General features: G+C 38.5%; 1 protein-coding gene across 1 annotated transcript in view; it reads right to left on the bottom strand.

The window, feature by feature from the left end:
- Positions 1–15,498, bottom strand: part of DOK5 (docking protein 5) — a 170,945-nt gene that overhangs the window by 86,646 nt on the left and 68,801 nt on the right. Inside the window, exon 2 of the mRNA XM_003904593.3 lies at positions 5,516–5,623. Coding sequence (XP_003904642.1) covers positions 5,516–5,623 — 108 coding nt within the window. The remainder of the gene's footprint in view (positions 1–5,515; positions 5,624–15,498) is intronic.

Genomic DNA, 15,498 nt, shown 5'->3' with positions numbered 1-15,498 from the left:
CCTGCCCAACTTGGTGAAACCCCGTCTCTACTAAAAATACAAAAAATTAGCCGGGTGTGGTGGTGGATGCCTGTAATCCCAGCTACTCAGGAGGCTGAGGCAGAAGAATCACTTGAACCCGGGAGATGGAAGTTGCAGTGAGCTGAGATCCCACCATTGCACTCCAGCCTGAGCAACAAGAGCAAAACTCCATCTCAAAAAAAAAAAAAAGAAAAAGAAAAAAAGAAACCAAGCTCGGGTAGGAAAGAGTTCATTCAGTTTTGAACATGTTTCAGGAGTCTTTGGCACTCTGGTGCAGACTCATACTTCCTTGACTAGGAAAAGTACTTAAATTGGAAAACATAGGGGTTTTTTGTACTACAGTTAACCTCTTCTATCTATCTACTCCTTAGAAATATGGGTATGGAATTATCACCTGGGAAAAACATCAGAGTAATAATCCATAGTTTAATTTATGAAGATGTAAACAGTCATGCCCTCCTTGGCATAAGCTTAGGAAACTTCTAGAACATGGCATGATGGGTAGTTTCCTACATGAGGAGGGGATGGCTCCAAAGTAAATATCTGAGTATTGAAAGGGGGAGGGCTATAAAATTTTATGATTTTGAAAAGACATATCATAGACAGCCGTATCGGAAGAGGAAATGTTTTAGATGAGGAAGAAACTGAGTAAAAAAAGAATGAATCATTAGTACAGAAAAAGTTATCTCTCTCTCTCTCTCTCTCTCTCTCTCTCTCTCTCTCTCACACACACACACACACACACACACACAGATAAGTTGGATGAAATTCCAGAGAAATAAATTTTAGTACATTAGCTCATTGTGTGGAACCTAGAATCCTATTTTTGCAGAATACGTAATTTAAAAAGAAAATAGTTCCATGGAAATGCTGACTCAAAGTCCCTCCAATTTCTTAACTGTAGGACTTTTCAGAGCCTGTGAGGGGCTGCAGTGGGCTATGAATCTCAAAGATGGGGCCATAAATGTTGCATTTCCCAATTTCTTTGACCACACAATCTTTAATCATGAAAGGTTCTTTCGACACACTCTGTCATACACATTTTGGGAAACACTAAACACAGGATTTGCTGGACTTGTTCTTCTGGTCCAAGGTGAACTGAATCCCTGCAGACTCAGCCATGTGTGATGATGAGGAAATGAATGTGTAACTTGCCTCGGAGGCCACCTTTACACAGAAAGAGGGTGACATGTCAAACATACACGGTGGCAAAGCTGGGATTGGAACTCAGACTTCCTAAATCCAGGACCGGCATACTTCCCGCCACACCATTTGCCTTGGTCTCAAAAGCGGTCGATAGTCTTCTTTCTACTCTATTTCATCTCGAGTGTTACTCATCTTGAAAAAGTCAAACTATGTACAGAAACTTTCATCCCCTTCTCATTAGTGTAAGCAACATTATTTCCTGAATGAAAACATGGAACTGGTGTTTAACAAGAAGGTCAGGAACTATATTTAAAGTCACTGGAGTCTTAATATTGTTGGAATTACAGTTAATCAAATTCACAGCCATCTCTGACAACTATGGGTGCTTGAGGGGTGCTTCATGGTGGAAGTAAAGAAATGAAAAATGAATTGCTCTATATGTGCATTATTCATATATTTATTTTCCAGTTTTTGCAGGAGTGTACCTCAAGCTACATTTTCAGTGAGGGGGCACCAAATTTTAAAATTCCACAGTCTTTTTCTTGTGTTGAAACTTCTAAAAAGAGTCAGATATGCAAAACTGGCATTTTCTTCTTAATAATATCTTTAAAAATAAAATGGGAGAGGTACTGCGCTCTTATCAATGCTACAGATTTCCTCCAGGAGGGATATGTCTGTATGCACCACACCACCTCCGTATTCATCAAATAGCATGATGTACATTTCCTCATTTCTTTTGGAAATTGCTTTATTTATATTAGAACAAACTCTAAAATTTGGTCACGGTGTGCTACTTATAACCCAAGTATTTTATTATCAAGATTCATAAATTACACAGCTTTTAGATGAAAAATGCATATCTCAGAATTACTCCAGCTTTTTATATGCCCCGAGAGATTAATACTAAATGTATCAGATCTAAAAGAGTAGAGGATGAATCAGCTACAGGAATTCATCAAGGGCTTGGAGGCTAAATGTAGATAATTCTTCCGTTCTAATGCTTTGAACTTTGGTTAATGATTATTATAGATGAAAGAGAATGTGGCTTACCAAGTTCCCCAAAGATTTACATATTAAATTCCAGAGCCAGCAGGTAGAGTCTGAAATAGAGCAAGTTTGTCCTCAACTTCCCTTTCTTCATTGCACATTCAAGCAAGAGCTTTTTCATCCATTTTGGTTTTATATTTTTCTGTCCTCCTAAAACATCCAAATCCTGGTTTTTTCTGCCTCCATCACTGCCCACCCTATTTTCTTCAAATCAAAATTCCTTTTTCTGGTTTCAGATGCCTCAAGTACAGATTTCTTCTGGTAAGCTAAATAAAAGTATGACACATAGACATCTGTATGTATTCCATTTCCTCTATTGATAACATTTCTTGCTTTTCAGCCAATACTTTTAAAAGTGTTCACTGTGTGTTAGATTCTGAACTAATAGTGAATCGTGTCTCCCATCCCCACAAAAACCCTGTTTCTGTAGACCTTATTTTATGCGGGGGAAAGAGGAAGACGATAGGAAACAACCAAGCAAGTGTGTTATGTTATGGTGCCTCCTAAGAAGAGGAATAAGAGGGATGTGGAAGGCAGTGACTAGGTGGGTTCTATTTTCAACAAGGGAGTCAAGAAACGGCCTCTCTTAGAGGAGCAATTGGAGCAACGCACTGAACAAAGTAAGGGAGTGAGCTCTGTGGGTACCTGGGGGAGAACATTCCAGGAAAAGGGAAGAGCAGGTGTAAAGGTGCTTGGCATCTTCTAAGGAAAGAGAGGAGCCCAGGGCACCTGGAGCAGAGGAAGGTGGGATTAAGGAAACTCAGAGATGAGGTTAAAAGGGCAGCAGGAAATCAAATCATGTGATCGCATAGACCAGGGACCCTCACCCCTGGGCAGCAGATGGGTACTGGACCAGTACTGGTCTACAGCCTATTAGGGACCAGGCTACACCACAGGAGGTGAACAAGCATTCCTGCCTGAGCTCCACCTCCTGATTCTCATAGGAGTGTAAACTCTATTGTGAACCTAGGGATCTAGGTTGCCTGCTCCTTATGAGAATCTAATGCCTAATCATTTGAGGTGGAACAGTTTCATCCCAAAACCAATCCCACCCCCAACTCCGTCTGTGGAAAAATTGTCTTCCATGAAAACTGTCCCGATGCCAGAAAGGTTGGGGACCACTGGCGTAGACCATTATAACACCTTGGCTGAGAGTGTTGCAGCAAAGAATATTGCAATGTCATACAAGTGTTTCGAACAGACTCTAGAAGCCCAAGAATTTGGCAGCCCACTGCCTAGGACCCCAGTGGTAGCAGTAGAGGCTGTGAGCTGTGTTCAGAGTCTCCAAACATTTTGAGCATACGGCCAACAACATTTGCCGATGGATGGGATTTGAGGAGTTCCTATAACGTATTCCTCATTTATCTTCTTTCTTCTCTTAGGTATGTATAGGTCTATCAGTAAAACAGAGCCTATTTCTTATTTTTTCTACATTCAGAAAGGTTGGCATATGGAATTGTAAAGAATCAGATATGTGGATTGTGAAGAACCAGACATATTTGGAACTCTACCAAGACAAAAACAGGATCAATGGCCACACACAATGACCAAACAGTACAGGGCCTCGTGGTGAATTGCAAAGTTACAGACTGGCTAAGGTTCTCAAGAGAAGACCTGATGTGTAACTATAATTTCTGGCCACCTAAAGCTCAGTCTGTGCCTAGATGATAAGCCAAACATCTTCCTGGGTATTTTGATTCTCCTTTTAAGAAAGGGCTGTTCGAGCTAAAATAAAGCAAGTCACCCTTATAGCATTGCTCGCCATCTTGTTATAAGATAAAATACTGGATACATGAGGGATAGCTGGGCCATAATACATCTGATTCAAAACGACTGGATACAAATAGTTTGGAGTGTTATAGCAGTGGAGAGTTTGGCTCAAGATTATTTGCAGGGTTCAGAGTTATGCTATCACTGACTTCATGGATCACTGTGCCTCAATAATACATTCGCAATTCAACAACTCTTCCCTGAGAACAAAAAATAGATATATTTGAATAGTGTCATTTCATATTTGGCAGATGAAAGATAAATGATAGAGGAAATCTGGATTCAAAAAGGTATAAGTGGGTTCTCCTTTGGAGAGAAGGAAGGCTGGGAGTGGAAGCCTTGGAATGTGGAACTGCTTCATGGGGTGACAGGGAAATGAAACACATGGAAGATGCCGCCCTTGACTCCCTTTTCTACCTGTCCCAGAAGCTTTTTTTGTGCTTATTCTTCCCTTATGTACATACAGATGTGCCTATAAAGTATAGCATAGTCCTTATTTCTCTAATGTGAGAAGAAATGCAGCTTCTCCTACTGTTTTCATCATCATATAAACCAAAGTGTCAACATAGACCCTTTATAAGATGTCAAAAAGTCACTACTTTTGGTGGATTTGCACAAAAGGAAAGACTGTTCACTTCCCCCACCTAGCCAAGTTTCTGTTCTAATAGATCGACTGGTTTCACATAAAATTGTAAATGGCAAAGAAGCCTGGCCTCAGTAAATTCTCACCAAATGAGGCTTAAAGAATCTTCAAGATGGAAAGCCAAAATTAAAATGTTCTATCATAAAAATAAGCATAGTTCCTTCACAGACAAAAGAGTAGTATTTTCTCCACCTGAAAATAACCAGAGCCTTGGAGGAGTGTTAACCATGTGCTTTCACACGTTTTCATGAAAAAAAGAAAATACATAGGCTGCGTGTTAACAAGGACCATGGAAATATACTGCCATGTAGAGGAAAATATTTAGCTAATTTGTGAAACCAAGTGGTAAGTAAACCTTGTACTTACCTTAATGGGTTCTAACACACAATGACTGTTTTTAGTGAGGAAGTCTCACTACTACTAAGAAAATTTAGTCATCAAACTTAAAGAAATCAACAAATGGGTCGAACTTCCTCTTCGTCCACAGTTACCTGTTTTCTGCTTCTTCCCCTCCCTTCTCTCCCCACATTCCCCAAGCATTGAATGAGTGCCTTTCTGCATCAGGCAGTGTCTGAGACACAATGAGATCCAGTCCTCATTCTCTCAGGGTTTCAGTACAGGGGGTATAAGAACATGATAAGTCCCATAGCACAAACTGGAAAACAACAAGAACAGCTACAGCAAATAGCAGGAAACCAGAAGAGTGACTTTACATTAGTCAATTACTTGAAACAATTAGCAAGCAGATGTTATTTTAGGGGTGTTTTGTCCTTGGAAAAGGTATTGCTTGTACTTTTGTTAAATAATTTAGGCAAGTCTTCAGACTCAATAATTCCAGTTGCCTCCCTGTAAACAGATTTCTGGAAAGCTACAGCAATTGAGTCTTACCTTATGATAACACCTGAAATATGCAGCACGTTCATCAGAAAATTTCTCCAGTCTTTTTGGACCTTTGCTTGAAGCTTTCTTGAATACTAACCAGCATCGTTGATAAATCTGGAAGGAAATACAAAGACTGAGCTCAGCATCTCCCCTGACTGACATTTGCATTTAAATGTTTTCTTTTTGACGTTTCCACCTGTGAAATATTTGCAAGCCAGAAATGTGATGTTGCTTTGGGAAAATAAAGTTTTAAAAATCAAAATTATTTCCACAATGGGCATATTATGTGTCATTCAGACAATTACTGGAATCAAAAGAAAATAAGTATTTGAAGATAAATTTCTTCATGCTTTGATAGCAATATCACTAGGTATATTTCAGAAAAAGTCCCAGATATAAAAATCCCAAATAAGTACAAATAAAATAGGCGTTCAAGGCACATGCTAGAATTTCAAGTGCAATTAAATCTGAAAATCATGGGCTTGGTCTATGCTAAAGATCTCATTGCCCATCCTAGAATCTGACAGCTTATGGTTATCATGTGATATTCTTAATAATGGATAGTGAAGAGTTGGACCAGACACTAAACTAACTAGCTAATAATTGACTGATTAACACCAACCAAATTCTTGCTTAGGATATTCAACCCAGAGACCGGAAGATCACTGCCAGAGGTGCAGACCAAATTGAAAGGTCAATGCCGGTAGGTTTACCCAGAAGTTGTTGGCCATGTTGAATCACTTGCGGGAGAGTTAAGCAGTGGAACCTGCTACAGGGAACTAGATCATTTCTACTCTAGGTAAAAGAGACAATTTAGTTCTTCACCATCTTTCAGTTCCTAATATTGAGATCTAGCCTTTCCTCTGGGTTTCTTGGAAATCATCTATATCCCAAGGAACCCATCACCATCAACATCACTGCAAATTTTAATTAAGCTAGCTTGAATGGGGGTCTGATTCTAGCAACCAAAACTACCCTGAAGAAAATAACTGGTAAAAAATACACTAGTACTTTAAAATATTAGTAATGCTAGAGAGAGAAAATGCAAAGAGCTAATGAGCATATGAAAAACAATGTTCTCAAAAAGCAAAAGAAAGTGAGATTTTTTTTAAACCTAAAAATTAATGAGTATAATTTTTTTTTTTGAGACAGAGTCTAGTCTCGCTTTGTCGCCCAGGCTGGAGTGAGGTGGTGCTATCTTGGCTCACTGCAACGTCTGCCTCACGGGTTGAAGCGATTCTCTTGTGTCAGACTCCTGAGTAACTGGAATTACAGGCAAGCACCACCACTCCCGGCTAATTTTTGTATTTTTTTTAGTAGAGACGGGGTTTCACCATGTTGGTGAAGCTGAACTCAAACTCCTCACCTCGTGATCTGCCCACCTCGACCTCCCAAAGTGCTAGGATTACAGGCGTGAACCACCACGCTTGGCAAATGAGTATAAATTAATAACAGTATTTACTGATGGCAAATGTCTGAGTGGCACTATTATATTTGACTGGTGATCTTTAAAGGTCACTTGACAATAAATAACCTTAAAAGAATAGAAATCAGGCCGGGCACGGTGGCTCCGCCTGTAATCCCAGCACTTCGGGAGGCCGAGGCAGGCAATCACAACGTAAGGAGATCGAGACCATCCTGGCTAACCCGGTGAAACCCTGTCTCTACTAAAAAAAAAAATACAAAAAGCTAGCCGGGCGAGGTGGCAGGCGCCTGTAGTCCCAGCTACTCTGGAGGCTGAGGCAGGAGAATGGCGTAAACCCGGGAGGTGGAGCTTGCAGTGAGCCGAGATCGTGCCACTACACTCCAGCCTGGGCAACAGAGCGAGACTCTGTCTCAAAAAAAAAAAGAAAAGGAAAGAAAAAAGAATAGAAATCTATCCTTAGGAAAAAACCCAAAACAAAATGAATTCCATATTCAAGGGCAGATGGGTGCACTCTCTTCAGTCATGATTATTCTCCATCCTTAAATCACCTCCAATTACCATACATATGTGGTTTTGTATACTTTACTGATACATAATTTTTATGCACTACAAAGTTTAAGAACCTCTGAGCTAATAAGAAGAAACAAAATAAAGTCTACACAAAATATTTGGTCCTTCAAACCATAGTCAATTTTAAAACCTTTTATAATTCTATCAGTACCTGGCAGATGTGGGAGGAATTCAAGTTAACTACTACTTGTCTGCAATGTTTATATATTCCATTTTTCTCTTCTGTCTCAGAAACTTGAACATAAATTAACTGCTTTGTTCAGGGTGAAAAAAGGAAATCCACTCTACTCCGAAGGTTAGCTCTAAATAAAGAGGGTAAGATATGTGTCCGATCCCACCGAATGTACAATAAAATGTTCACAGCATTATTTTCAATAAAAAAATAGAGATTACTCAAATTTCAACAATAAGGAGTCACAAAGTAAATTATAATATTTCTATAATATATAATGTAATATACCTACTTATCTATAAAGTAACAGTAGCTATATATAATAAATGGTACACATATAGTAAATATCTAGTACATATTATGGTATATATATAGAATATATCTATAATAAATGTTATGCATCTATAAGATAACATAGGCAATTATTTTATAAAAATAGTAATATAGATAATATACACAATATTTATATAGTCAATTATACTACATCTATAGTATGTAAGTTATCTATCTGCAGGATAACATAGGTGGTTCATTTGAAACAAGTTTCAGAAGGAATTTCCAAGGACATAGGAAGGTGTTCATAATATGTTATTGTGGGGAAGGGTGAAGCAGAATACAAAATTTCATTTAGGTCATGATCTCCACTATACTAAAAATGCATGGAAAAAGACAAAAAAAAAAAAAAAACCAAAATGTTAACAATGTTTTCTCTGGATCATAAGAATAGGCTTTGGTTTTGTTCGTTAGTTTTTGTTTTGTTTAATAAAAGTTAATAGTGTATGGCTGGGCATGGTGGCTCATGCCTGTAATCCCAGCACTTTGGGGGGCTGAGATGGGTGGATCATTTGAGGTCAGGAGTTTGAGACCAGCCTGGCTAATATGGCAAAACCCCTTCTCTACTAAAAATATAAAAATTAGCTGGGAGTGGTGGCACATGCCTGTAGTCCCAGCTACTCAGGAGGCTGAGGCACGTAAATTGCTTGAACCCAGGAGGCAGAGGCAGCAGTGAGCCGAGATCATGCCACTGAACTCCAGCCTGGGCAGCAGAGAGAGACTACCAAAAAAACAAACAAAAACAAAACAAAAAAAACCTGTAAATTAAATGAAAGAGGACTCTGTTATTTTTTTAAATACCCAGAGGTATTAGTATAATTAGTCAATTTTATTGGTTTCCATCCTGCAGTTATTAAATCCACCAAGCAATATGAAAACACAGAGACAAAGGTGGAAAAGCAATTCAGTGGAAGAAAAGCAAGCTTTTCAAGGCACAGTACTGAGGCAATTGGACATCCATGGGGCGGGGGGAAATCGTCGACTTAAACATTAAAACACTCACCTTAAATAAAAAATAGCTAAAAATAGACGTAAATATTAAATAAAACGATAAAAAGAAAATGCAAGAGATCACAGTCTGGACAGAGTTCTTAGACCTGTTACCAAAGGCACAATCCACAGAGGGACAATTTGATAAACTGGACCTCACCAAAATGAAAACTTTTGCTATGTGAAAAAGTCATGAACAGACATCTCACCGGAGAGCGTGTGCAGATGGTCGAGAAGCACATCAAGACATGTTCAATAGCACTACCTATGTGGGAAGTGAAAATTAAAACCACAAGGGCTACCCATACACACCTATCAGATTGGCTGAAATAATAATAATACCACCACCACCCAATGCTGACAAGGAGGTGGAAAAATTGGATGACCCATACATAGTTGGTGGGAATGCAACATGGTACAGCCACTCTGAAAAACAGAGGTAGTTTCTTTAAAAAATGAAATAAGTAACATACAACCAGCAGTTTCATTCTTAGGAATTTATGACACAGAAATAAAAACTTTTATCCTCACATACCAAAAAAAAAAATCTGTATATGAATATTCATAGCTTTATTCAAAATAGCCAAAACCTGAAAGCCTGATAACGTGCGTGAATGATTAAACAAATGGTGGTATTTCCTCCATATGATGGAATACTACTTAGCAATAGAAAGAAATTAACTATTAATATCTGCAACAACTTGAGTAAATCTCTGTAAGAATTATACTGAGTGAAAAAAAAAAACAGCCAAATCTAAAATCTTACGTACTACATGATTGCATTTGTATAGCATTCTTGATGTGACAAAATTATAGAAATGGAAAACAGATTAACGATGGTCAGAAGTTAGGAATGTGGTGGTGGAGGAGAGAGGGAGCCCAGGGATGTGGGTTTGGCTGTAACAGGTTAACATGAGGGATCCTTGTGGCAATGGAACTGTTCTGTAGCTTGGCTACATCAATATCAATGTCAATATATTTGTTATGATATCGTACTGTAGTTTTGGAAGACTTTACTACCAGAGAAACTGAGTAAAGGATATAGGATCTTTTTGTAATATTTCTTACAATTGAATGTGAATTTATAATTATCTCAAAATAGAATGTTTAAATTTTTTAAAAGACAGTAAGATGTACAGATATTAAAGCAAGATCTTAAAATTACAGCCTAATCTAACAAATGTCATCTACATTCTTCTCCAGTCCTTTTTTTTTTTTTTTTTGCCATCAGATCACAGTCTAATTAACCACTAGACTGAGTAACTCTAAGAAGGCAAGTTACAAGAGCCATTGGTAAGAGTTCAAGCACCAAATCCTTTTCAGGGTGGAGATTCAGCCGTGAAAATGAACATTCTCAGTACTATGGTTGGCAAGGAGAGTCCTATCAACATCTTGCTTATGTCTGAATAACCGATGAGACAATTGGCTCCCTTAAAATATTACCACCACCTGAGGACTGTAATTACAGTGGGAATGACTGTCACTCTGCTTCTTCAAATAAAGGATGTGAAAAATAGGTTTCTTGCTGTCATTCTACTATTGGCAACCTCTTGCTTTTGTACATGCCCCAAGAATGTGTTCAAAAACTGAACATGCTAAACGTGTGCAAAATTTATGCCCACTGCAAGAAAAGATATCTTCACCAAGAAAGATATTTTAAATTTCCTAATTATCCCTCAGTTTTCAGATCCAAACTTCAATGACAGCATTTCTAACAGTTTAAAAAATGTGTTCATTTTCTTCACAGTTGAACCAGTGTTTGCCTGGCTTATGTCCAAAAGCTGCTGAATGCAAGCTAAAGGTTCTTCAATTTCAGCATGCCTAATGATTTCCATTTTGGACCCATCTGTATTAAGCCTAGGGGACTTTTTTCTCATTTCTTATTTTTCTTTTTATGTATTAAGTAGTAAGGACAAATGAAAACATATTGGTTCATTAGAAGATAAGGAAAACTCAAATTTGGTTAATGAACAGGCAGTCTGCGATGTCAAACTATAACATACCAATACACAGTACAAAAGTAGACAGTACCAAAGTTGAGAGCAATGTGTGCAATCAAGATCCTTCCTTTATTGTCATATATCATACCTCAGTGATTCTCACTGGTCCAGCATCAGTCAGGATAATTGCTAAATATGCAGATTCCTAGAGACTAGCCAAGGTCTACTGAGTCAAAACCTCTTCAGTTGGGACCAAATTTGCTCTTCACTATGTTTTCAGGTATTTTATCTGTAATTTGCAAGTCAATGTCATAAATATTTATAAAGTACTTTCAGACGATGCTGTGTCTCCCTCTCGGGGCTGCCGACAAAGACTTCTAAAAGTACTTCCGGATGCGGGCACCTGAGATGGGTGGCTTGCAAAAGGTGGCACATGGTGGCCTTTGAAACAGAGCAGCATGAGCTGCCATCTTGAATTTGAGAGAGACACTGAAGGAGAAATGTAATCCATTAAACTAAACTCCCAATTTCAACTGCTAGCACACTGTCCTAAGAACACCAGAAGAGCCACTAAGTATCCAGAGGACTAAAAGCTTACCTTAAATATCTCAGTATTGTTTAGCAAAAATAAAACAGGAAGACTTACTAAATATGGTAGCATGTGGGAACTACTTGGATTAACACTGACATTGTTTCAAAGAATGACAATTTGAAAACAATCCCATTCACTTAATAGTTTAGGGCAGTTTTTAAAAATTAATTCATTCAACTGTCTCCTTTATATTTTATGTAACAAATCTACTTGTCATCGATAGTATTATTTAGTTAACATTTTTTTTCAAATTGACTTTTTAAACTAACATATGTTTATTTAAAAGAGAAATCTTTTATTCGAACTATAATAGTTTCACTGACTATAAATAGTAGTTAATCCTGGCTGGGTACGGTGGCTCATGCCTGTAATTCCAGCATGTTGGGAGACCAATGTGGGTGAGTTGCTTGAGTCCAGGAGTTCAAGACCAACCTGGGCAACATGGTGAAATCCTGTCTGTATAAAAAATATATATATATAAAAATTAGGTGTGGTAGTGCATGCCTGCAGTCCCAGCTACTTGGGAAGCTGAAGTCAGAAGATCACCTGAGCCCAGGGAGGTCGAGGCTGCAGTGAGTGGAGATTGTGCCACTGTACTCCAGCCTCATTACAGAGTCTTAAATAAATAAAGATAGGTAATCCTAATGTAAATACACTGTATGAGATTTCAATGACAGTACAATTTCCATGTTGAAATATCTCACCTCCCATACATTCATGTTTCTCAATTTTAGCACGAGTGACATTTTGGGCCAGAAAATTCTTTATAGTTGGGGGGTTTTCCTGTGCATGGTAGGATGTTTAGTAGCACCTCTGGCCTCCACCCACTAAATACCAGTAGCAGATTCTCCCACCTGCACTGAAATCCAAAATTGTCTCTAAACATTGTCAAACATCCTCTGGGGGGCAAAATGAGGACCACTGCCACAGCTGAATGCACGCTGATCTGAAATTGTATATTTGAAAAATATGTGTCTTTGTGAGTATCTTCAAAGCCCCTGATTTGAACAAGTCAATCCCCACAGGCCACTGTCAAAGCTTAAGCAAATAAGCATATCACACAGTTCCAACAACCTGGGTAGAAGGACAGCAGATTTAGTAGTTACACGAAAATCTCATTCAGCATGTACTTTGTTGTTGGTGGTGGTAGTTTTATTACACCTAATTTTCAGCCTTAAATTGTCACTAATCCATGTATAACTTGTTCTGTTTTTCCTTTGTCTTTTCTTCCTTTAAAATTTGATACTCTTAATAATTTCTTAGCCCTGGTTTAAAATCTCTAACATTTTTTATTGGCTTCTTTTCCTAGCAAAGAATATTCTGATAAGTTCACCGAAATTTCCAGTTCTAAGAAGCAGCTGAAACAATTAAGAATTTGCTTAGAATTCCTAATTTTACTATAATAGTAAGCCTTTACAATGTCTTGAACAGAATCACAATTATACCTCTAAAGGATTCAAGGACAGTTATGAAGAAAACAGCAAATTTTGGTGACAAAATTCCTGTTGAAAGGAAATAGTACACTGCCTCCATGCAAACTCTAGAGATAAGATGGGGCTCTTTAGGCCTTTATAATCTACCACAGGAGTCAGCAAACTTTCTGTAATGAGCCAAAGAGTAAATGTTTTAATCTTTGAGAGCCCCCAGGTCTCTATTGCAGCTACTCAACTCAGCAAATATAGCATGAAAGCAACCACAGAATATATGTAAATGAATGGGTGTGGATACCTTCCAATAAAACTTTATTTACAAAGCCAAGCAGTGGGCCAGATTTGGCCTTGGGCCTTAGTTTGCCAACCTCTGGTCTACGGTAGTATTTCTCAACTCTTTAAGCACAGATCTCATACAAATCTGTTTGACAAGTCTCTCCAGGGAGAAATGGAAGTAATTTTGCCTTCTGTGGAATCCCTATACATTCCACATCTCCCCACAAGCCAAGATTCTACTCCAATAAAATTCTATTAAAATGTTGACTTGAGGCTTTTTCAACCCCCTCCACCAAATGTCTGGTGTCTCTGTCCACCACTGGGGAGTCACTGTTCTACAATTAATGTGGATGCCATCGTGAAGAGCACTTTCTCATGCAGATCCATTAGCATCCCCATCTCTAGCACTGGGCTGCAGTTAGGTTTCTATAGTTATTCTATGAAGTTAAGGTACAACTTAACTAAGTAGGTGAAAATTGTTTTCCATTTTGCCAGCATGCCCTTTCTGTAATCCCAATGACTTTCTCTTCTCAGAGCATTCTCTCCAAACTCTGAAGATATATATCAATGAGAACACTTAGACACAGGGTGGGGAACGTCACACACCGGGCCTGTTGTGGGGTGGGGGGAGGGAGGAGGGATAGCATTAGGAGATATACCTGATGTAAATAACGAGTTAACGGGTACAGCACCCCAACATGGCACATGTATATATATGTAACAAACGTGCATGTTGTGCACATGTACCCTAGAACTTAAAATATAATCATAAAAGAAGATATATATCATCACAGTACTGACTGAATTAGCCTCAGTTCTCATGTGCTATTCCTATTGGCACCTACTTTCCAAAACAAATCAAATATTTTTCTCAAGCAGGATGTTAATATTAATGCCTAGCATTGGCTGAACTCTTGTTCTGCACACTGTGGAATGCTGAGCCCTTTATGTGCATTATTTCAATTAGTCCTCCCAACATTTCTGTTTGGCAGATTCTATTATTATTCCTATTTCACAGATGAGCAAATTTTGTTTTAGTGAGGTTAAGCATCTTACTCAAGGTCAAAAACTAAGAGAAATATGCCAGGATTCCAACTTTTGTTTGCCTGAATCTGGAAAATAAGCTCTTAACCACTACTCCAGGAATTTTTTCAGAAAAGTTGGACTCTTAGGGATGCATAAACTCAGGCTGATGGTCGATCCATCTGTAAGAAGTTTATTTTCATGCTTATCATAATCTAAAAAGAGACACTTAGTTGTAGCCATATGCTCTTTCATCTGGACGACGACTTTATAGATAATCTATTTCAGTGTGACATTTGCATTTCTGATTTTAAGTTCACTCACTGGCACTAAGTGTTCACCCACAGTGATAGTTTTGAAGGGAGTTTTTCTGAAACTGGGTTCTTAAGACAGTAATTCAGGACTCCATGTAGCCTAGCAATCTGCAAGAAGTATTTGCTTTGAAAAGAACTCCATATTATCTCTCCTTAAGTGATAACATAGTCAGTGTCTTTGACAGAAGTGCAGGGACCCAAGCTAAGTATTTTTCGAACTATATTAGAATTAGATGTTATCTCATGCAACTTCTCAATTCTTCTTGGACTTCCTTGCTTCTCTAACTCTCAGCCTCTTGCTCTTCATTTGCCATGGTGGTAGCAAACTAGGCTAAGTGACTCCCCACTGGCCTGGACAGTCCACTACCTGGGGCTGACCAGTCACTTCTCCATGAGTGTCCAACCCTCCAATTTGGCTGACACTATCCCCGTAGAGTCTCAGTCTCCTCTGTCACTTTCAGACTTTTCAATAGCCACAGAAAATGGTGTGGGTTGATATAGTCTGGAAGTCAAGGGTGGAGATGTTAACCAAGGAGAACCAGGACATAGGAGTTTGCCCCACAGGTAATGCCCCTCCATCCTATGTAAGAGTGAAACCGTCTTTACAAAAATTGTAACAGTGAGAAAATTAAGACAATGAAAGGGATTTGATCTAATCAGCCCTCATCTTGCCTTTAATCTCAAAATCTCAAAACTGCCCTTAGTCATTCTCAGGCTTGGGCCAAGCTAACATTGGGAGAAATTTAGTTTATAGGTTAAATGATAATCGCTTTTCTTCAGAACTAAATGTTCTTTGTAAAACTTGTGAAAGACCGCCAGGTTAGGAGGATGAGAGGAGCTATTCTGCTACGACGTAGGTGTAAAGAATGACCAGCCATGATTCTGGAAGTCACAAGATCTGCAGCTTCTTCAATTACTCCTGC

This window comes from Papio anubis, chromosome 16 (genome assembly GCF_008728515.1).
Source record: "Papio anubis isolate 15944 chromosome 16, Panubis1.0, whole genome shotgun sequence".
Classification (NCBI taxonomy): domain Eukaryota; kingdom Metazoa; phylum Chordata; class Mammalia; order Primates; family Cercopithecidae; genus Papio; species Papio anubis.
This window is presented reverse-complemented; position numbering and strand designations above follow the sequence as displayed.